Source organism: Dreissena polymorpha, chromosome 8 (assembly GCF_020536995.1).
Source record: "Dreissena polymorpha isolate Duluth1 chromosome 8, UMN_Dpol_1.0, whole genome shotgun sequence".
Taxonomy (NCBI): Eukaryota; Metazoa; Mollusca; class Bivalvia; order Myida; family Dreissenidae; genus Dreissena; species Dreissena polymorpha.
This window is the reverse complement of record NC_068362.1, coordinates 82,293,845-82,312,858: the sequence shown is the minus strand read 5'-3', so window position 1 is coordinate 82,312,858 and position 19,014 is coordinate 82,293,845. Positions and strand designations below refer to the sequence as shown.

The following is a 19,014-nucleotide window of genomic DNA, read 5'->3' as shown; positions in this document are numbered from 1 at the left end:
GGGCAAAGTCTGGTGTTTCAGTGCTAAAAATATTGAATCATACCACAATCGTGACTGTAAAAAATTCACAGTGTAAAGTAATCAACCGAAAGCAATTTTCTTAACTGAGAATTTGACGTCATTCATTAACTGTTGATAGATTTTTTTTAATTGTAAAATACTGACCAAGATCACCAATTTGGAAGATAAAGAAAACAAATAAAGAAAAGTTAAATATAATATGATAAAAAAAATCCTTTTAATTCATTACATAGACATCTTCAAATAAAACATATATGAGTTCACCACATCAATTACTATAAAGTGTTTTTCATTAATAAAGCAAACAATACACCTCTTCTTTTGTCAAGACATGAATGCCTGGCTAGCATGATCAAAAATACCTCTATTTGATAGGGAACTTAAAACTACAAATGAGTTTAATGTTACAGTAATATTGTTATACATGACAAATATAGCATTACTTTAAGTTAACTCAAGAGTCTCCTCTCATTGCATTTTGGTTGAAGCTGTTCGATGTAAAACGCATACTACTTGTCCATATTATGATAAAATATGCACAATGGCAAATATTGATGGTGGTTTTCACTGTATTATATAGTTTATTATAGGGTTCATACATCAGTAACTGTTCTCTATTTTGTAAAACACCATTCATTAGTCTTCTCATTGACTTATTACATAGAGGATATTTGTTGGATCCGGTGGATTATCGATTTTAATTCACGAGTGATCATAGAAAATAATATTTTCACGAGTGGCGCAGCCACGAGTGAAAATATATGTTTTCTATGATCACGAGTGAATTAAAAGCGATAATCCACCGAATCCAACAAATTTTCTTTTTATTTAATGCATTTTTCACAGTTTATATACATTGTTCACGAATTGAACTAACGAATTTTGCTGGGATAATGACGTCATTTCGTCAAAAAATTACGTCATTTCACAGCAAACAATGAAAATTATCGATAATTCTCACTGATAATTTTCACTGTTTGAAACAGTGAAATTATCAGTTATAAATCACTGATATTTCTCTATAAACCACCGGAAAGCATTAAATAAAAATACATATTCGTGCATGGAACAGTGTAATTATACATTTTGCTGGTGCTTGTCTATTTGTATTATGTTTTGACAGTATGATACAGTACGTGTGAAAATGTTTATTGATGGTATATTACTTGTTCTTATTATGCTGTCATATGTTTTTAAAATCATATCCTTTCATTTAGATTATGCCTTTAAATTTAATGTATTTGTAGAAGAAAGACTTAAATTTTAATTATCTTTTTTAAATAATATGTTGCGCATGCACACTTAAAAGGGGCATATTGATGGCAAGCACGGTATTATTTATTTAAGTGTATATTTAATGTTTTGTCCACACATATGCCTAGTTTTTTTTTATAAACGCTGCTTAAAGTACTAATTGTTTTAAAATATATAATATATAAGACAACTATTGTCCCCGCGGACACTTTGCGAGCGCGGGAGAATCAGCTGAAGTTGATGAGGCATCGCTATACGCATGCACATTATATATAAAGTGACTATAGTGTTGTAAAATTATTGTCCAAGTATGTGTGTTGGCAAAAGTTTGGGTCCCACTGTGCGGGTGTATAGAAAAATGTGGGATTTAATATATTTTTCTTCACATTTTCATTTGTAAATCAATTGAAAGTGCGGTTCTTCACTATATCGTACGAACTTGTGTTAGCCTGTCCTGTATCAGTCACTTCGAATAATGTGTATAATAGTAACGAGTAAATTGTGTCTTAACCACAACTTATTTTGTCGTTCAAACTACTTACTGACTCGTTCCCACGACTAATTAACTCATTAACAAGTTAACTCGTTCACATGAGTTATCAATCTCGTTCTCGTGGGAACGAGTTACTAAGTGGTGACGACGAGTAACTAAGTCGTGGTAAAGACATATATAAAAGCAAGCAGATGGCACATACGTGCTGCCGTGAGGATCGACAAAAAGGATCGAAGACATAACGGTTAGATTTTAAAACGATAACAAACCAATCTTTTTCAAGCCAAAACAGTTACAAGACATAACGGTCTTCACAAAACTTATAAAAGTCAGAACTTATAAAAGTCAAAACTATAAACGGTCAAAACTCAAAACGATAACAAGGAGAGGCGATCATAACACAAATAGACAAAACATTCGTCGTTAATCAAAACGGTTACTTTTCAAAACGGTAATAAACCAAAGACAAAACGGTCGTAAGAAAAATCAATGACAAGGAAAAACGGTAAAAAGTACATTAAGTCAAGTACTAGTAAACAAAACGATTAGAATTCATAACGGTTATAAGACCAGTCGTTTTGGAGACGAAGAGGTAAAAAGTAATATAGATTACCAGTACATACGGTTTCAAACTATGTCGGTAAAAAACGGTAAAAGTCTTAAGGATAAAAAGACAAAACGTTAACAACTCAAAACGGTCACAAGATGAAGCTATTTTAAGCCTAATGGACATAGGACACAACGGTCATAAGGCAGAGTGGTCACTTATCAACATAGAAACCAACCAAACGTTTCCTAGTAAAGAATTTCACAATTATTAACGTTCTTATGATAAATATGTGACAAGGCAAAACGGTCAAAAGTTTTGACAGTTCAAATACACAAGGGTTCGAATTCGAAAGGGTCAAAAGTTACGTCAGTCGATTGAGAAGTCGGTCATTAGACAAACCAGTCACACTATATTACTGCCGCTAGACAAAACTTTATAAATTCGCAATAGTCACAAGTCAAAACGGTCGCAATTAAACGGGTTCAAATGACGAATATGGTAGAAGTGAAAACTGTTTTACGACAATTCGGTAACAAGGCAAAAGAGTCAACAGACTAAATTTTAACAAGACCATTCTGAAGACAAAACAAGTACATGATTTGCAAAAAAACCCAAAGCTTTTCAATATCACACACCTTTTCACGAGGATTATAAAATATATTGAACGGGAAAAAATAATATCAAAGTGGTTCAAAGTTAACATATTTGTCAAACGCCAACAGGTAAGGAGTGCAAATGGTTGTCATACAGGTCGTTAACGAGGCATATGGTTGTAAGAAAAACTGGTGAAATATAGAAACGGCCAAAGTTATTTCAGTCAAAAGCCAAAACTGTCAACAGTAAAAATGTTCCAAAAAAAAGCAATACTAAGACCAAAAGGCATTACACACACACGTCAGTAGAAATAAGCAGATGGGGGTAATCACGTGACAGAAAGTTGACGTTAAGGCTGGGGCAGGTCTATTTCGCCGTTTTATAATCTTTATAACTTAATTGTTTTATTTATAATGCAGCTCATTTTCCAAGCATACCGGCAGGATAGTGACTAGCTATTGTATATTAGCGTCACCAATATTTTGTTTATATAAGCGTCACCAAAATTACAGCTCCCGCTTCGAAATTCGCAGCGAATAAAGTGGAGATGAAAAGCGAATATTATTACGAAATAAACGCTAATCACTTTATATCTGATATGGCTGGAAAGCGAGCGGCATAAAGACAATTAATACACGAAATACGCGGTATATAACGGCAAAAAAAATCTCTTTCAAAATGTGAATGGCAAACTTGTTTGTCAAATGATAACCGACTCTGCTAAGTGTGAGTATTTAAAACGTTAACACAACAAACATTGCACAGTCAAAACTGTCATTTTACTAAACGGGTAAAATATATACCAAAGCAAACTTGTGACTTTCAACAGTCAAACATGAAAACGGTAATGATTCTAACGATGATAAAACAAGTCAATTCCGATAAAATAAGGTGAAAAGTGAAAATCAATCACACGAAAATTGGGCCATAAGGCAAAGAATCACACAAGACTTAAGGGTTCCAAGTTTACAAGTCAAAACAGGTACAAGTTGTGTTGGTCTAAATATAAAAAAAAGCCACAGACCATAGTGGGGACAAGTCAGTGTGGTGTTTAAATAAAAATGATCATGATTCAAAACGGTCACAGGTCGAAACGGTCTCAAAACAAAACGGCTACTGAAATGAAAGCGGTAGTCCAAAGTCAAAAGGATATCAGATTAAAACGTTCACGTTAAACAGTAAAAAAGGTACCAAGTCAAAAGGCATCTGAACAAAACAGAAAAAAAGTCAGAATGTTCTTCATTAAAACGATCTAGAGGTGAATCAAGCCAAATCGAAACAAACATGTCTCGTGTCACAACGATCCTAGTCGCAACGGTTTGCAAACAAAGAGGTCTCAAGTTGTAAAAGAAAACAGTAGAAAAGGTCCAAAGTAAGAAAGGTCTTAAAACCAAAATGTCGCAAGGCAATCCAGCCCAAGGTCGAAACGGTATCAATTCGATATATCTTTAGTAATAAATGCTTCAGATTCGACAGGTCAAAAGTCCAAGTGGGTAAACGCCATAACAGTACAGACTTTAAAACGAAATCAAAATCAAACTGTCAGAAGTCTTATCGGTCTTATTAAACAAACTCTTACTTAGCACAACGGCCACAAGTCAAAAAGGTCCAGAGTTAAATCGGTTTTAATGAGTAATGAGAAATGAGTAAAATCGGTCATACGTCGAAACGGTTTCATAAAAACTGGTCCCAGGTTGTATCGAAAAGATGTCAAATCGTGTTAAAATTCAACGGTAAAAAACACGGCCAAAAATAAAAGCAGTTTTCAGAAAACAATTATATAAAATCAAAACTATTATGTCAACACGGTTTTTAAAACTAACTGTTTCAAGTAAATCGAGCCACATATAAGAATTGTCAAAAATCCAATTCGTCTTACAAAAAAGGTATGCAGTAAAAAAAACAGCCCCAAATACAAACTGTCACTATTAAAAACAACGTCACATACATGTACAGACAGAAAAATAATAGTCTGTCTGCTCTATAATTGCTTTCATCTGTCCATCCTTCCTTCTTAAGAGGTCATTTAGAGGTTCTTTAGATTTCCCCCATAGACACCAAGTACTGGTTCTAGTCCAAGGAAACGGACTCGAGTGCATTTCAAATAAGCATTAGGCCATCTATGCAATCGAGCTAAAAAATAAATAGGTTAAATATAAAAATAAATAGGTTTAAACCTAAGTGGTCCAGATAATTCTTCTACACAGTTTAATTCTGAAAGCAGACGTCATTGGATACCACATCATGCTTCAACATTTAGGTCTGAAGCTAACACTTGAAAAATATTTTGTCTACGGGTGATCAGTACTACGGGAAAAAAGTGTTGCTCAGTCAAAATATAAATTATCAACACATTCTAACAGTGTACTGTATAATCTTTCAAATTAAATACGTGCATTTGAAGTTAAAGAAATAAAGAAATCTCTTCCGCTGCCCATTTTTGCTCTTATTATATCAGTATATATTTTAGAGAATCGAAACGTTCTAATGACGGAACACATACGAAGAATGTTTCAATTTTTAAAAGCGACTGGTCGTAAGGGTGTGTTTTGGTAAGCTATAGTAAACTAAGTATCAGTGGCGTGTAAGAAATGTACATAAACTGCAATAAATGTTGAGAAAGCAAATCAGGTTAATACAGGAAATCGGTAACATGCAACATATTCGTTTATGAAGATTTGGTTCATGAAAAATGGGAAACGGAAGGGAGATATAATAATACCAAATATAAACTACGGATCAGTATATAAATGAAGTTCTGAAGTAAAACATAAATTACGTACTAAAATACAATTTCTGAAAGTCGTCAGAAGTAAAAATAGTATTAAACATGTATGCTGCTTGAAAACATTTATCGAATTGTAAACATGTTATATGATGCTTAATTAAACTGATACCACGATAAACACTCATCATTAATATTTATCATGTATAATGCTGTATTGCAATAACAATATGCAATAGTTATTTCGAAAATATATATCTTTAATATAAAATCTGTGGTTCAGGGAGAAAATTTCCGTTTCACTCATGGATACTGTCAAATTGTTTATATTTTATATAACCAGGAACAACATATACAGATACGGAATGTATTAGTATACTCAAGGCCGTAAATAATAAACTTTGATGTAACTGTTTTAGGCAACATGGTGACAATAACTATAATTAGCAAATGTCGGTTACACGTTCACCGAGGTGATCACTTTTTCTAGAATACAAGCAGTTGTATCAAGTAAAACACACTACGCAATGTGCAGTTTTATTGGCATATAATAAATAGTATTAAACATGTATGCTGCTTGAAAACATTTATCGAATTGTAAACATGTTATATGATGCTTAATTAAACTGATACCACGATAAACACTCATCATTAATATTTATCATGTATAATGCTGTATTGCAATAACAATATGCAATAGTTATTTCGAAAATATATATCTTTAATATAAAATCTGTGGTTCAGGGAGACCGTTTCACTCATGGATACTGTCAAATTGTTTATATTTTATATAACCAGGAACAACATATACAGATACGGAATGTATTAGTATACTCAAGGCCGTAAATAATAAACTTTGATGTAACTGTTTTAGCAACATGGTGACAATAACTAATTAGCAAATGTCGGTTACACGTTCACCGAGGTGATCACTTTTCTAGAATACAAGCAGTTGTATCAAGTAAAACACACTACGCATGTGCAGTTTTATTGCATAATAAATTCCCGGTTTAAATAAACAATTTTCTTCTCAAACCAGCGCCTCAACCATTTCAATTGTATCATATAAGTGGTATTTGCAGTCAATCCCCAATCGTTAAACAATTACAGAATCTAGAAATTAAAATGATAAGATTTTGCAAACATTACATTATGTCCTTATGTTAGAATTGAAGATAAATACTTGTGGTTTCGTAAACGGGAACAGAAGACCACAGATCCATGAACTGAAATGGCGAATTTGACAGCGGATGACATAAATGCGCAAATAGTTCGGAAAATATGGTGGGTTACTGTGTTCATCGGATTGGAAATAGTTGCAGGTTTAATTGGCATTGTAATGGTTCTCTACGTTTCTGCGTTATTACTACCACTGTACGTAATTTCCGTTATTTTGTTCTGTGCATTGCTTATAATGACATTCTTAGCGTCTTCACCATAATGCCAGCAGATATTGTAACCCAGTTATACTGAACATTTATCCTTTACATGAATCTTTCTGCAAAATCAAGGCTTTTCTAAACGCGTTTACCATTACGATAGAAGCCTTTTGTATATGTGCCGTCGCTTTTGATAGATACCGGAAACTTTGCGCTCCTCACAGCTGGCAGATAAGGCCTGTCCACGCGTTGAGAATATGCATAATCATTCTGATGTTTGCTGCCGTGCTTTCATCGCCAGGTGCGGTACCATGGGGAATATATACGTTCAAAACAACCAATGTTAGTGTCACTGTATGTGATAAAGATGAACGATTTGTGAAAACTGGCATTCATCAGAACGTTATTATCGCATCTGGAGCCATAGTCATATTAGTTGCAATCGTAACGATACTTTTCTATTTCATGTTGTATTTCAATTTTTTATCGATCATTTTTCAAACGCAAGCGTAAATTAGAGTTATGTAAAACGTGCGTTAGAGACGTACCTAACGCAAGCATGGAGGCAAATGATAATTTTATTCCAGATGCAAACAGTCAAACCACTGAAAAAAATTCAATCAAAATTAAACAACGAGATAAAACGTCAGAAGATTATTGCAGTAAAGGTTTCACCGAAAGTTTTAGGAATTTACACAACAGCAATAAACAGACACCAATTCAACAGTCTATTCAACTTCAAACAATTTCGAGCTTGTAAACGCGACACCAAACAAAAGTTCAATCAAATGGGAACGATGAAAACATACATGACATTATGTATCTCATTAGAAGTTAAATCAAAACGAAAATTCAGCAAACAATGGCGGCTTCGCAGAACATCTAAAGTAACGCTTACTGTCAGTATTATATTCAGCTTAACGTTGTGGGATTAAACATGTTTCTTGTAAAAGACGAGCAAAAACTCCATAAAATGTCACACTCAAACAAGGGATTATTTTTCTTCGGCCTTAGATTTGTCTACAATTATTTGTAGAATCTCTTTGCGAAATTGTACAATTGTACTCTACATGCTTAATCCAAGTTGTATGTAAGTTTTTTACTTGTTACGTTAAAGTCTCTTTCATGATAAGGTTTCCGATCTATATATGATGACACAGTGTCATACAAATATCCAAAGTGCAAGAATACAAATGAAAATGATTATTGATGATGACCTGAAAAGTTATGGTAAAATAGTATGCCATTCTACCATGAAAAGTCTGTGTGACTTCTGATTATGGTTATATAATTTTATCGTCCATAAAATACTTCCTCAGCCAAAAAAAGTATTTGCGCATATTGCAACAGTCAGTCAGACACTATAAAATATGCATCTTATAAATACAAATCGGTAGTATCTTTCAGCTAACCTCGTCTTATTCATTTTAAAACCTCGTCTTATCACAGTTTAGAATCGCTAGAAAAAAGTGACGAAACATAGCTCTTTTACTACAGAATTGGAATTGGATCTGTCCGCTCACGTTTATCGGCGTCTAGACAGATCGGGCTACTACATGATTGTTATAATAGACGTGTTAATGAAGTATGTGTTTTTCCTTCCAAACAAAACAACGTACGTTATACATCATCGAATTATCCACATGCTTGAAACATTTCTAAACCATGCGTACAAGCGAATTTTCCAGTAAGCAAGGAAATAAATGGTCTACATGATAATACAAATGCAAAACCAACGCTATGTATGTTAATTAATTCTTAAATTAATAAGATGCTTTGCTATAATTTTGCTTGTTTACTATTGTATATATATGTGTTTTTTCATTTGTGTAAATATAAACATGATTCATGTTGCATAGTACCTTTACCATATTTGCTGAAAATCTTTTACATTAAACAATCAAATACAAAACAAACTGGAGTCGATAAACGGCTTAGACTATATATTTTTGTCGATACAATGGTATAAGACATTGACATGTAGACAATATTTTTTAACCATAATGCCTCATGGACCAGTTTTAAATCAAGAACAAATTATATATTTATATTTTGATTCATATTTATGTTTAAATACTAAATTTTCTTCAGAATGTGTTGATAATTGTTAATAAAAAAACATACGTTACAAATATACGCAACATGTTTTATGAAGTGGCTTTGGTGAACGTCGGATGTTAAAGGGGCCTTTTCACAGATTCTGGAATGTATTGAAGTTTGTCATTAAATGCTTTATATTGATACATGTAAACATTAGATATAAAAAGGCTTCAGTAAACAATCAAGAATAACATTTAAAAAAGGGGAAAAAAGTAACCCACATCAGGACTCGAACCACTGACCCCTGGAGTTCTGAAGTAAAAATCTATCAATTAGACCACTCGGCAATCCGTTCTCATAACATGATGGATGTATTTTATACTTTATATAAGCAATCCTCGTAGTTTCACAAAATATAACGACAACGACAGAACCCTCCAAATTATTCCAGTGTTGCGCGCTGCAACGCTTTTTAATTTTAAGGTTTTTAAAGGGACCGTCTACCACGAATGACGAAAAAGAGAATTTCTAAAATACCGTATTTTTTGCAATTATTAGTTTATATTGATTAAAATATCACAACTGGTATCGATCGCTTATACGATATAATAAAATCCATACATCACAAACATGAAACATAAACTAAAATTCAATCATTCGTATAATTCTAGTTGAAATTTCAAACTCCGGTATTTTATAAACGTTAAAAACAATTATTAATGAATATAGTATTCGAATGGGATTAGCTTGACAAACGACTGAATAGTTTATTTTCAAAACCAACTTTGTTGTCCAACAATGGATTTGAGTATTTTATTTTAACGACCAACTAGCGTGTCATACATTATACCGGCATATGTTGATAGATAATACTTGCATTCCCACATTTGTTTTAAGATGGCGGATATAAAAGCCTAACAACGTCTTTTCTATTAAGAAAAAATAAATTGTTGCATTACTGTTTTTGTAAGAATATTCAATATATATCTAATGCATTGCATAAAACAGCAATTGTTGTATTCATAAAACGTTGTTTATGGCGGCATTCATTAATAGCCATCTCCTTGAACTGTCATTCCCCAGCATTATGCTTTAAAATGAAATATGGATTTGGAAATTGTTCTTAAAGGGTTTTCATCTTTAATGGCCGTCATAAGGAAACTATATTGTGAACTTGCATCAAGACATATACAAAAAGTTCAGAGAAAACATTGAATTCCGTTTCGAATAAAATGTTAGTCTTGATTGTCCCATAGAAATGCTTACACGGAAACGCAGACGCTTGTTGTTTTTCAATTGTATAATGCTGAGGCGTATAACACACTGTTTAACTGAAATATCATTAAATGTACTCGCGTTAGGTGATTAACCGTGTGTTTAAACCCACTATTCAGGCCAATAATGTATATAATTTAATTAATTAATGCATACGACCAACCAGCGTATAACGACACATTGTTTTTTTATACAATAAAACATGTGGTATAAACAACCGTCTACAATGTAATATGTATTGAAACGTGTTGATAGTTTTATGCTATTCTACCTCGACCGCGACTTCTTTTCTATAGACAGTTATATAAATTTAATATTAAAAAAATGCAATAATACCTTTTGTTCATGATTTAGAAATAAACGTGATCAATAAACTACCCGCATTCTCAGTCAATTTTGTTACACTACAGTCATGTAATTGATATTGCGCGTGCGTAAAGCAGTGCTGTTTCTTTGCCCGCCTAACATATCCCTATGGAAATCAGAAGAAAGCGTTGTTAAAAAAGGTGACATATTTGTTAAAACCCACTTTGATAACACTACAGTTTAATCATGGTGTATTACTTTCGTTATTCTGTAGACTTTTCTCTTTTTTCTTCATTGTCTCATTTGTGTTGTATAAAGAATGAGAAAGTAAAATATTGCCAATGAAAATAATTAATATTGTCGTGATGATATAATCATTTACTTGAACCCTGCCCTTCCGCTGATTATCTTCCATCATAGGACGGGCTGTGTAGTTTTAACAATATTTATTTAATCAAATATAAAAGCAAGCTATAAAAAAACAATCATACATGGGAAAGAAAAACAATTACATAAATATCATAAATCAATACGACTTTAAACATTCATTAACATATCGAATTAGTTAAAAGCTGCGAGGATACTTGAAAAATAGCTGTCATTGTATGAAGTCTTACAAAATGGAAATGGAATCATATGACTAATACTTAGTCTTTAAACACAGGAAGTGACATAGCGGATCTTGTGTCAGATGCAAGGAAGTTCGACAAGTTTAGAGTAGATGATACATTGCTTCCAGTAGATGAAATAATTTTTCTCGAAATTGAAACGACCCGGAAAGTCTATTTAAGGCTTCTGAACTAAAAGCAATTTTGTTTTAGAAACCAAACATGTGCTTGGTATACTTATATGTGTGAATTAAAATTGCACAATGCGTTATATTTCGTTTTATTGTCATTGTTGTTGTTGTTTACCTATGAATAATGTATGTGTCCAGTCTAATCATAGAATCCTAAATCTGCCCAACAGCATTCAGTATGTTGTATCGATAATTAGCGTAGCGCGTATATCGGCTAGGAATGAATAAATATAAACTCGGTTGTGTTTGTAAGCTATTCCTAGAACATACTGACCGAATGCAATTAAGTTAATGAATTCAGAATAGAGACAAATTTATCTATACGTTAAAATGAGAAAAAAACGTGATCTTGATGACGTTAAATCTTAAACTTTTTTTTCCAACATGCATAACAAAATACACGATTGATGAAACTCGTCAGTTAATGTATTAAAGTAATTTGTATTCGAGCATATAAGTTATGAAAGATCCCCATCGTATAAATAAAAAATGCTTCCTGACAGAAATACATTGGAATTTTGCTTACGCAAGGGTATTAATAAATGAAAAAAAAATGTAGATCGTTTAGATAAACCGGTATAAAAAAACAGTAAATCTTATTATAAAATACATTTTCATGATTTGTTATAAACAATAAGAAAAGCCAGTAGCACAAGCAGGCAATTAATCTGAATTATGGTCATTTATTAATTATCATTGTCCTTTAATAAGGACGACCGAGTACTTGTGACTTTGAACTACATGTATGACATCAAAGGCGCACACCTGAGAAGAGGCTGAATTTAACAACTGATGCAAATGGATACATAAAACAACAAGACAAACAAACACTTGTATATACTACTTAGATAATATATGTTTAACATAGAGTAAAATGACCTATCCTACACATGTAATAAGTTTTCAATCATACTACATGTACGTATTGTATTTCATCCGATCTAAGCATGTACAACGCTGCAACATGAAAAAATTTGCCCCGAAAGGCAATTAAGCCATAGTAAGATAGATTGTTCCTTTATTGATCCATTCTATTCCACATATATTAAAAAATTAAATTTCAGTAGCGAAGATAATTCTTATGTGCACGGGTTCGTGAGGGTTAAACAGGTTCAAATGGGGCCCCCAACCTTACACTTGGTTGACATTAATTTACAAACATTTATGGTAAAAATTGACGCCATCAACATGATTCTAATCAAACATGAATGAAAGAGAATGCATTTCAAAGTTATAAACATTAAACTGCATAAATGACGGGTGTCATGGGGGTTTAAATCGCTGTGAGGGCTAGCTGAGCCTAATTCTTAGCCCCGAATTATTTAGGAGCAATTGACCCCAACTTAAATCATTTCATAAATTTCATGTCATGTTGTTTGGGTGGTCGTCTTAACAGTACTTTGTAGATATATGGTAATATGTCTTAAAACATGGCTAGTGGATATTAATAATGTTAAGAATGTCTCCCATGAACATCTTTCTTGAGTTTCATTATTTCAATTTATTCACATAATAGGACAGGCATTGTTAATGGAAGTAACTAGATTCGTGATATGTGTACATGTTTTAAGTATTTACACCACAAGTGTACAATGGCTCAATTTATTCCTCATGAACATGTTTTATTTTAGAGCAAGTACACATACATAGACACTGAAGTTGGATAAGCAGGCGATAAACCCCGTATTATACGGTGCGAACCAATGCCACCAAACAAATGCTCTAGACAAGACAACACGCAAAAATATGAATGAAACTGATGAAACCGCTCTAATCCTAACATTTGGTCCAGCAGTATTCATTATTCATTTAAGTGTACGTAGGAATAAACCTCATAGTATCACAATTCAAATAAAGTTGCATTGTAAGGACATTGTTGCACTGCAGGAAGAAGGCACAGTAAGGTAATTTAAGGCCCAATTAACACATATAATTAACAGAGCAACATTGTTGATTTCTTAGTACATAATTAAATTAACAACACTATAGCTGAGGTGGTTGCCAACAACAAAACACATAAAGAGATCATTTATCTAACACCAGCCTTATGTATAATAGTCAACATACTTTGAAACATTACGTTATCAATTTACAATAATTTACAATAACAATAATCAGTATAGTACATCTTCATATATTTTGCAGCTTATATGTTTTTTGTAAGCTTATTTTTGTGTTTTGTGTTGGTTAAAATGTATAAAGCTTGGTATTGTTAAAATCCATCGTCATTTTATAACAACGAGATTCGTCAAGAAAGAGAAGTCAACGTAATCTGTGCTTTTTTCTATTGACCTGTGAACAAGGAAGGAATGTATCAAACATTATAATACTGGAATGTCCACTGTAACTTTTCATTGAATAATTCGACTCATTAATAAAATTTAAAATTGCTTAAAAGTGTTATCTCGAAGCGATATAAAATATCAACAGCATCTGTTGCATGGTTTATTGAAGATCTGCTTCACGGTTTTCTTAAATTCCCGATCTAGTTCCCAATACACAAAAGGATTTATCACGTGGTTGATGAACACAAGTCTCATGCTAAACAAATAAAATGCCTTACTCATGTCAGATAGTTCTTGGACTAAGTTGGAATCTCGTCCGAGTACGAAAAGCAAGCTTAAATATAATACTGAGGTGAGTGTAAATATTATACTCAATACAAGTGGAACATGTGTAATTCTACGTGCTCAATTTCTTAATTGACGTTTTCTTGATGACTGCTTTTCCTTAGTCAGAATATCGTGTTTTAGGTTTCTACCAAAGTCAGTTATGCACGTGTTCTTATCAAATTGAAACTTAGTTGGGGTAACTATTGTTTCTTTCATGTTTCGTGAAGTTTCTTCGTCAGTCATACATGATGTCTCATTGTTAAACGTTGATGTATCCACACATAGAGTTGATGTTGTTTCTTTTAACTCAGAACTAGTAATCTCTGATTCAGAAATAGTATGTGTTCTCAAAGCGTTTTTTTTGTATCTTAATAGATGTAGGCATATCTGAGGTGTTCGATTTGGTTTCTTTATCGTGGAACGCTGTATCCTCGATGTCCATATGTTCTGAAACTTGAATTGATGGAATACTTATGACATCGTGAGGTTCTGTTTGTTTTTGTCGCGTCATTTTCTTCATTGTTACAGAATCGTTAGATTCACTGGACAAAATAGTGTACGTTATCGGTATATACAAGGCAATGGATGCTGTTAGAACAGTCAAAATACTGGCCATGGTCACGGAAATATCCAAATGATGTTCCTCAGTGTTTACATGACGTTCGTCTTTTTCACAAACGGTTACTGTTACATTCGTAGTATTATCATTAAATGAACGGATTCCCCATAGGAAGGGCACTGGCAATGAAAAAATACCTGCCGCGACGATTATTAAAACACATAAAGCAAATGCTAGGCGTCTGCTGATCTGCCAACCATGCGGGGCCCGTATCTTCCGGTATCTGTCGACCGCTATCAGGAATAGGCAGAAAGCCTCGCCGGACACTGTGAATATGTTAAAGAACACTTTCATCTTGCAGAACGCAGGAATCGGCGGGTAAATATACCAAAATATCAGGGTCACTATCTCACCGGGCATTGCTATTAGCACCCCTAGCATGTCCAAGACGGCCAAACATAACACAAAGAACCGGAAGTTGCACCGTTTGTACCGCCGAACGAACACATACAAAACGGTCGTGTTTTCGAGTAGTCCTAGAATTATTTCACGTCCTAGGAATAAACTATTCCATAAAACATACCGTTTTATTTGTTCATTTAAATCATGTGCTGTTATATTTTCCATTTTAGTATACATGATATTTAATTTAGTTTGCGTCAACGCCGATATATTCGATCAAGAGGTTGACAGTCTAACAGGATTATAATCGTTTTGTCGGATGTTGACTTGATGCTCTTAATGGTTTGCTTGGGCGCTGTGGATGTGTTCAACTTGAAAATAAAATATATCCTGTTTATAGCGTTTTGCCGAGTATTTCAACAGTATTAATGAGGACTTATAAACTATCGCTTAAACATATCACTGTTTAAAAAAGATACAAAATGAAGAGTGTGTGACACATGTTATCAGACATTTAAAATTCCTTGCTGTAAGAGTAGAAAATTAATATCATTTCTTGTGTTTTGATTGTGTTATTTTATTTATTGATTCAGTCGTTTTATGATGTATTTTGTATTGTTTAAAAACTACTATTGCACAAATGCTATTTTAATAACATTACCCGTCAAAACCTATCAATTATAATGTATAGGTAAATTAAAACATTTATTAGGCGCGGTCGTATTTCAAAAGAACAAGTGAGTTCTAGTGTGTGATTTCACTTGATTGCAGTGTGTATATAACATCTGCTTAAGTCTTATGAAATCATGAGTTAAATATGCATCAATTCACACAAAATAAATGTCAATTAATCTAAAACAAATATTAACAATAAGTTAATATTTGTACAGATTTCCAATAGTTTTCAGATTACAAGATATTTGATGATTTTTTTTTATGTCTCTGAACATAACATTTCAACAGCATTTTAATGAAATAAAAATATATTTATTGTCACTGTATGTGTTCTTAATTATCTTCCTAATTTTGATATCAATTCGTAAAAAAGATGTATTAAAGTAACGAGAATCGTAGCTTGGTTTCAATTGACGGATTATTTCCAATATTATAATGCCTTAATTCTATTGATAAACATACACAATCTGCTAATCGTGTATAATCATTGATGGTAAACAAAACGAGAGGGCGATTGATTTTATTTGTTTTAAAATAGTTCTAAATTCTCTGTCCAACATCCAGTAAACAAACGGATTTATCACGGGATTTATGAACACAAACCTTAAGCCGAAGAAAAAGAGACCCTTGTTTGAATCAGACATATAATGAAGTTTTTGGTCGTCTTTTCCAAGATACATGTGCATTCCTGCATACAAGAAAAACGTTAAGCTGAATATAATACTGAGCGTTAACGTAACTTTCGTTGTTCTGCGAAGCCGAACTTGTTTGTTAAATGTTCGTTTCGATTTAACTTCCAATGAGGTACTGTTCATAATGTCACACATATTTTCCTCGTTCGCATTTGGTCCGATCTCTGGTTTGTGTCTTGTTGAAACGTTCTGAACGTTCTCAAGTTGAACACTATCTGCAGAATTTTTCGGTTGATTTGTTATGTGGATAATGACATTATTGTCGTCGGGCACATGGCTGGAATAATCTTCTGACGTTTCAACGTTTGTTTTAGTGTCGTCTGATTTTCTTTTCATGATCAGATCGTTTGCATCTGGAAGAACATTATCGTTTGTTTCAATGCTTTCATTAGGTACATTTCTGGAAACTGTTCTACCTGATTTGAATCTATGCTTTTGTTCGAAAAATGTTCGATGTACCCTGAAATATAGTGTGAAGTATAGCAATATCGTTATTATTGCAGCAGATACAACTATAGCAGACATGCCACTTATATAGTTTTGGTGAATACCAGTTTTCAAAAATCGTTCGTCCTTCTCACAAACGGTGACCTTTACATTGGTGACATTTAACGTTTGCAGTCCCCATAATACCGGAACTGGAGTTGAAATCACTGCTGCAATCACCACGATGATTACGCATATCCGGAATGCGTGGACAGGTCGGATCTGCCAACCATGAGGTGCGCACATTTTCCGGTATCTGTCAATAGCGACAGTACATAGGCAAAACACCTCTACTGCTACGGTGAATAGGTTTAGATAAGCCTTTATCTTGCATACAGATTCATGAAGAGGATAAACGTACCAGTATAACTGGTTTACAATCTCTGCTGGCATTATTGTGCAGACGCTCAGAATGTGAATATAAGCAATGCACAGAACAAAATAACGGAAATTACAGTGGTGGTAATGGCGTCCAAACACGTAGAGCACAATTACATTGCCAATTAAACCTGCAACTATTTCCAACCCAATGAACACAGAAACCCACCATATTTCCCGCACTATTCGTCCATTTAAGTCTTCCGCTGTCAGATTTGCCATTTCAATAGTTGGCAATTGTTTAGTAGTTTTAACCCAAAATGTTATGAAGTACGAAGACTATCCGTTTGCGTTTTCTTCAACGTGTGTTCTATTCATTGCAATAATTCAAAATCAAACCCGCGTCTAAATTCCAATTCCGAAGGAAATGTATGCATATTCTTCTTTCATAAACTTATTGTACAACAGGAATTTATTATAAACACTGGTTCTTGTTAAATATGAATCATACTAAAAAAGATATTCACGATCTATACTAATAATAACAATAATACGATTATGTAAACGTGTTATCAAATTTCAAATTATTAACAGTTTGAGTGTTCGGGAAATTTTGTTTTGCGAAAACAAATCTAGAATGTAGTTAGATTTGAAAGAAAACATGTGTATATTACCTTAATCGTATAAAGAATTACACACATTATAGTGCAGTTAACTTAAATTGAACTTAAAGTATTATATATGACTGTTTTATCAACATTATCGTTTCGACCTTTTTTGATATTTTTTATAACAGATTGTTATCGTACAAAAAGTTTAATGCATAAAGTCATTCTTTCTCAGAATTCAACGCGGAATTCTGCACATCTGCGCGCATGTAATTTTCGAACAGATCGTTTAAGAAGGATTAACGCTGTATGTCGGGTGTTTGATGTTATAGGTTAGGGCAATATTAAGTAACCTCAGGTATCCAAAACTTACTAAACATAATTATGATACGTGTGATACTGTCAATGATGCTTATATGCTTTCTCTGCTGTTATTATTGCACCTGCTGATGATTATTGCCAACCTCTATTTAAGGATGGAGGGTAATGTTCGCGTATCAGGGGAGATTACAACGAGATGAGTTCCTTATAACAACTGAACTTCATTTTTGTCCGAGGTCGCCGTGTTGTAATGGATAAGGTGTCCGCCTAGCGACCGAGAGGTCACGAGTTCCATCCCTGTTGTAAGAGCGTTATTTAGATTTTCCTTAATACAAGAGTACTGGTTCTTGGCCCAGGAAACGGAATCAAGAGCATAACACGTGAGTAGTAAGTACTTTAAATGCAATCGAGCTAAAATAACTATGTTTTAACAAAACTTAATTTATTTCCGCGTAACCATGACCAACGCATATACAATAACGCCTAGCCAAAGTCCAGAGTCCAACGGTCATTTTTGTGTATAGTAATATGTATTGTCCAATTGTATAAAGGACAATTAGACAATTGAATGACTTTTGTACAATCATGCGATGCGAAATTCGAACTATGACGCAATAACTTACGGAATAGCAATGGAATAGAAATAAAAGCTTCAGGTTTTGTCAGAAAGAAGAATCGAATCAATTGCCTTTGTTAATTACCTTTTGAGAACCATTGACATTGTAATTAAATAAATGGTCACTTCACACAGCAACATTGACATTCGTGTTTAAGTTAGTTTTGAAATAGTACATCATATGTATGCAGTCATATTATACAACACACTGAGACAAAATGAGATTATTATTGAATTATTATAAACATTCAAAACATTACCGTCGAATAATTAAATAACGAAAATGGTA

General features: G+C 33.3%; 1 protein-coding gene and 1 long non-coding RNA gene across 2 annotated transcripts in view; one reads left to right on the top strand and one right to left on the bottom strand.

Annotated features, from left to right (window-relative positions):
- Positions 1-19,014, top strand: part of LOC127842834 (uncharacterized) — a 42,913-nt gene that overhangs the window by 6,200 nt on the left and 17,699 nt on the right. The gene's annotated exons all lie outside the window — the stretch shown is intronic.
- LOC127842833 (5-hydroxytryptamine receptor 2C-like) lies at positions 10,936-17,568 on the bottom strand. Its single transcript, XM_052372585.1, has 2 exons — positions 16,288-17,568; positions 10,936-15,380 (listed from the first exon to the last, which is right to left on the bottom strand). The coding sequence occupies exons 1-2, from the start codon at positions 17,460-17,462 to the stop codon at positions 15,377-15,379; spliced, it is 1,179 nt and encodes a 392-aa protein (XP_052228545.1). The 5' UTR covers positions 17,463-17,568; the 3' UTR covers positions 10,936-15,376.

Excerpts from the sequence above, each read along its gene's own strand:
- LOC127842833 (XM_052372585.1), bottom strand. The coding sequence starts at position 17,462 with ATGGCAAATCTGACAGCGGAAGACTTAAATGGACGAATAGTGCGGGAA.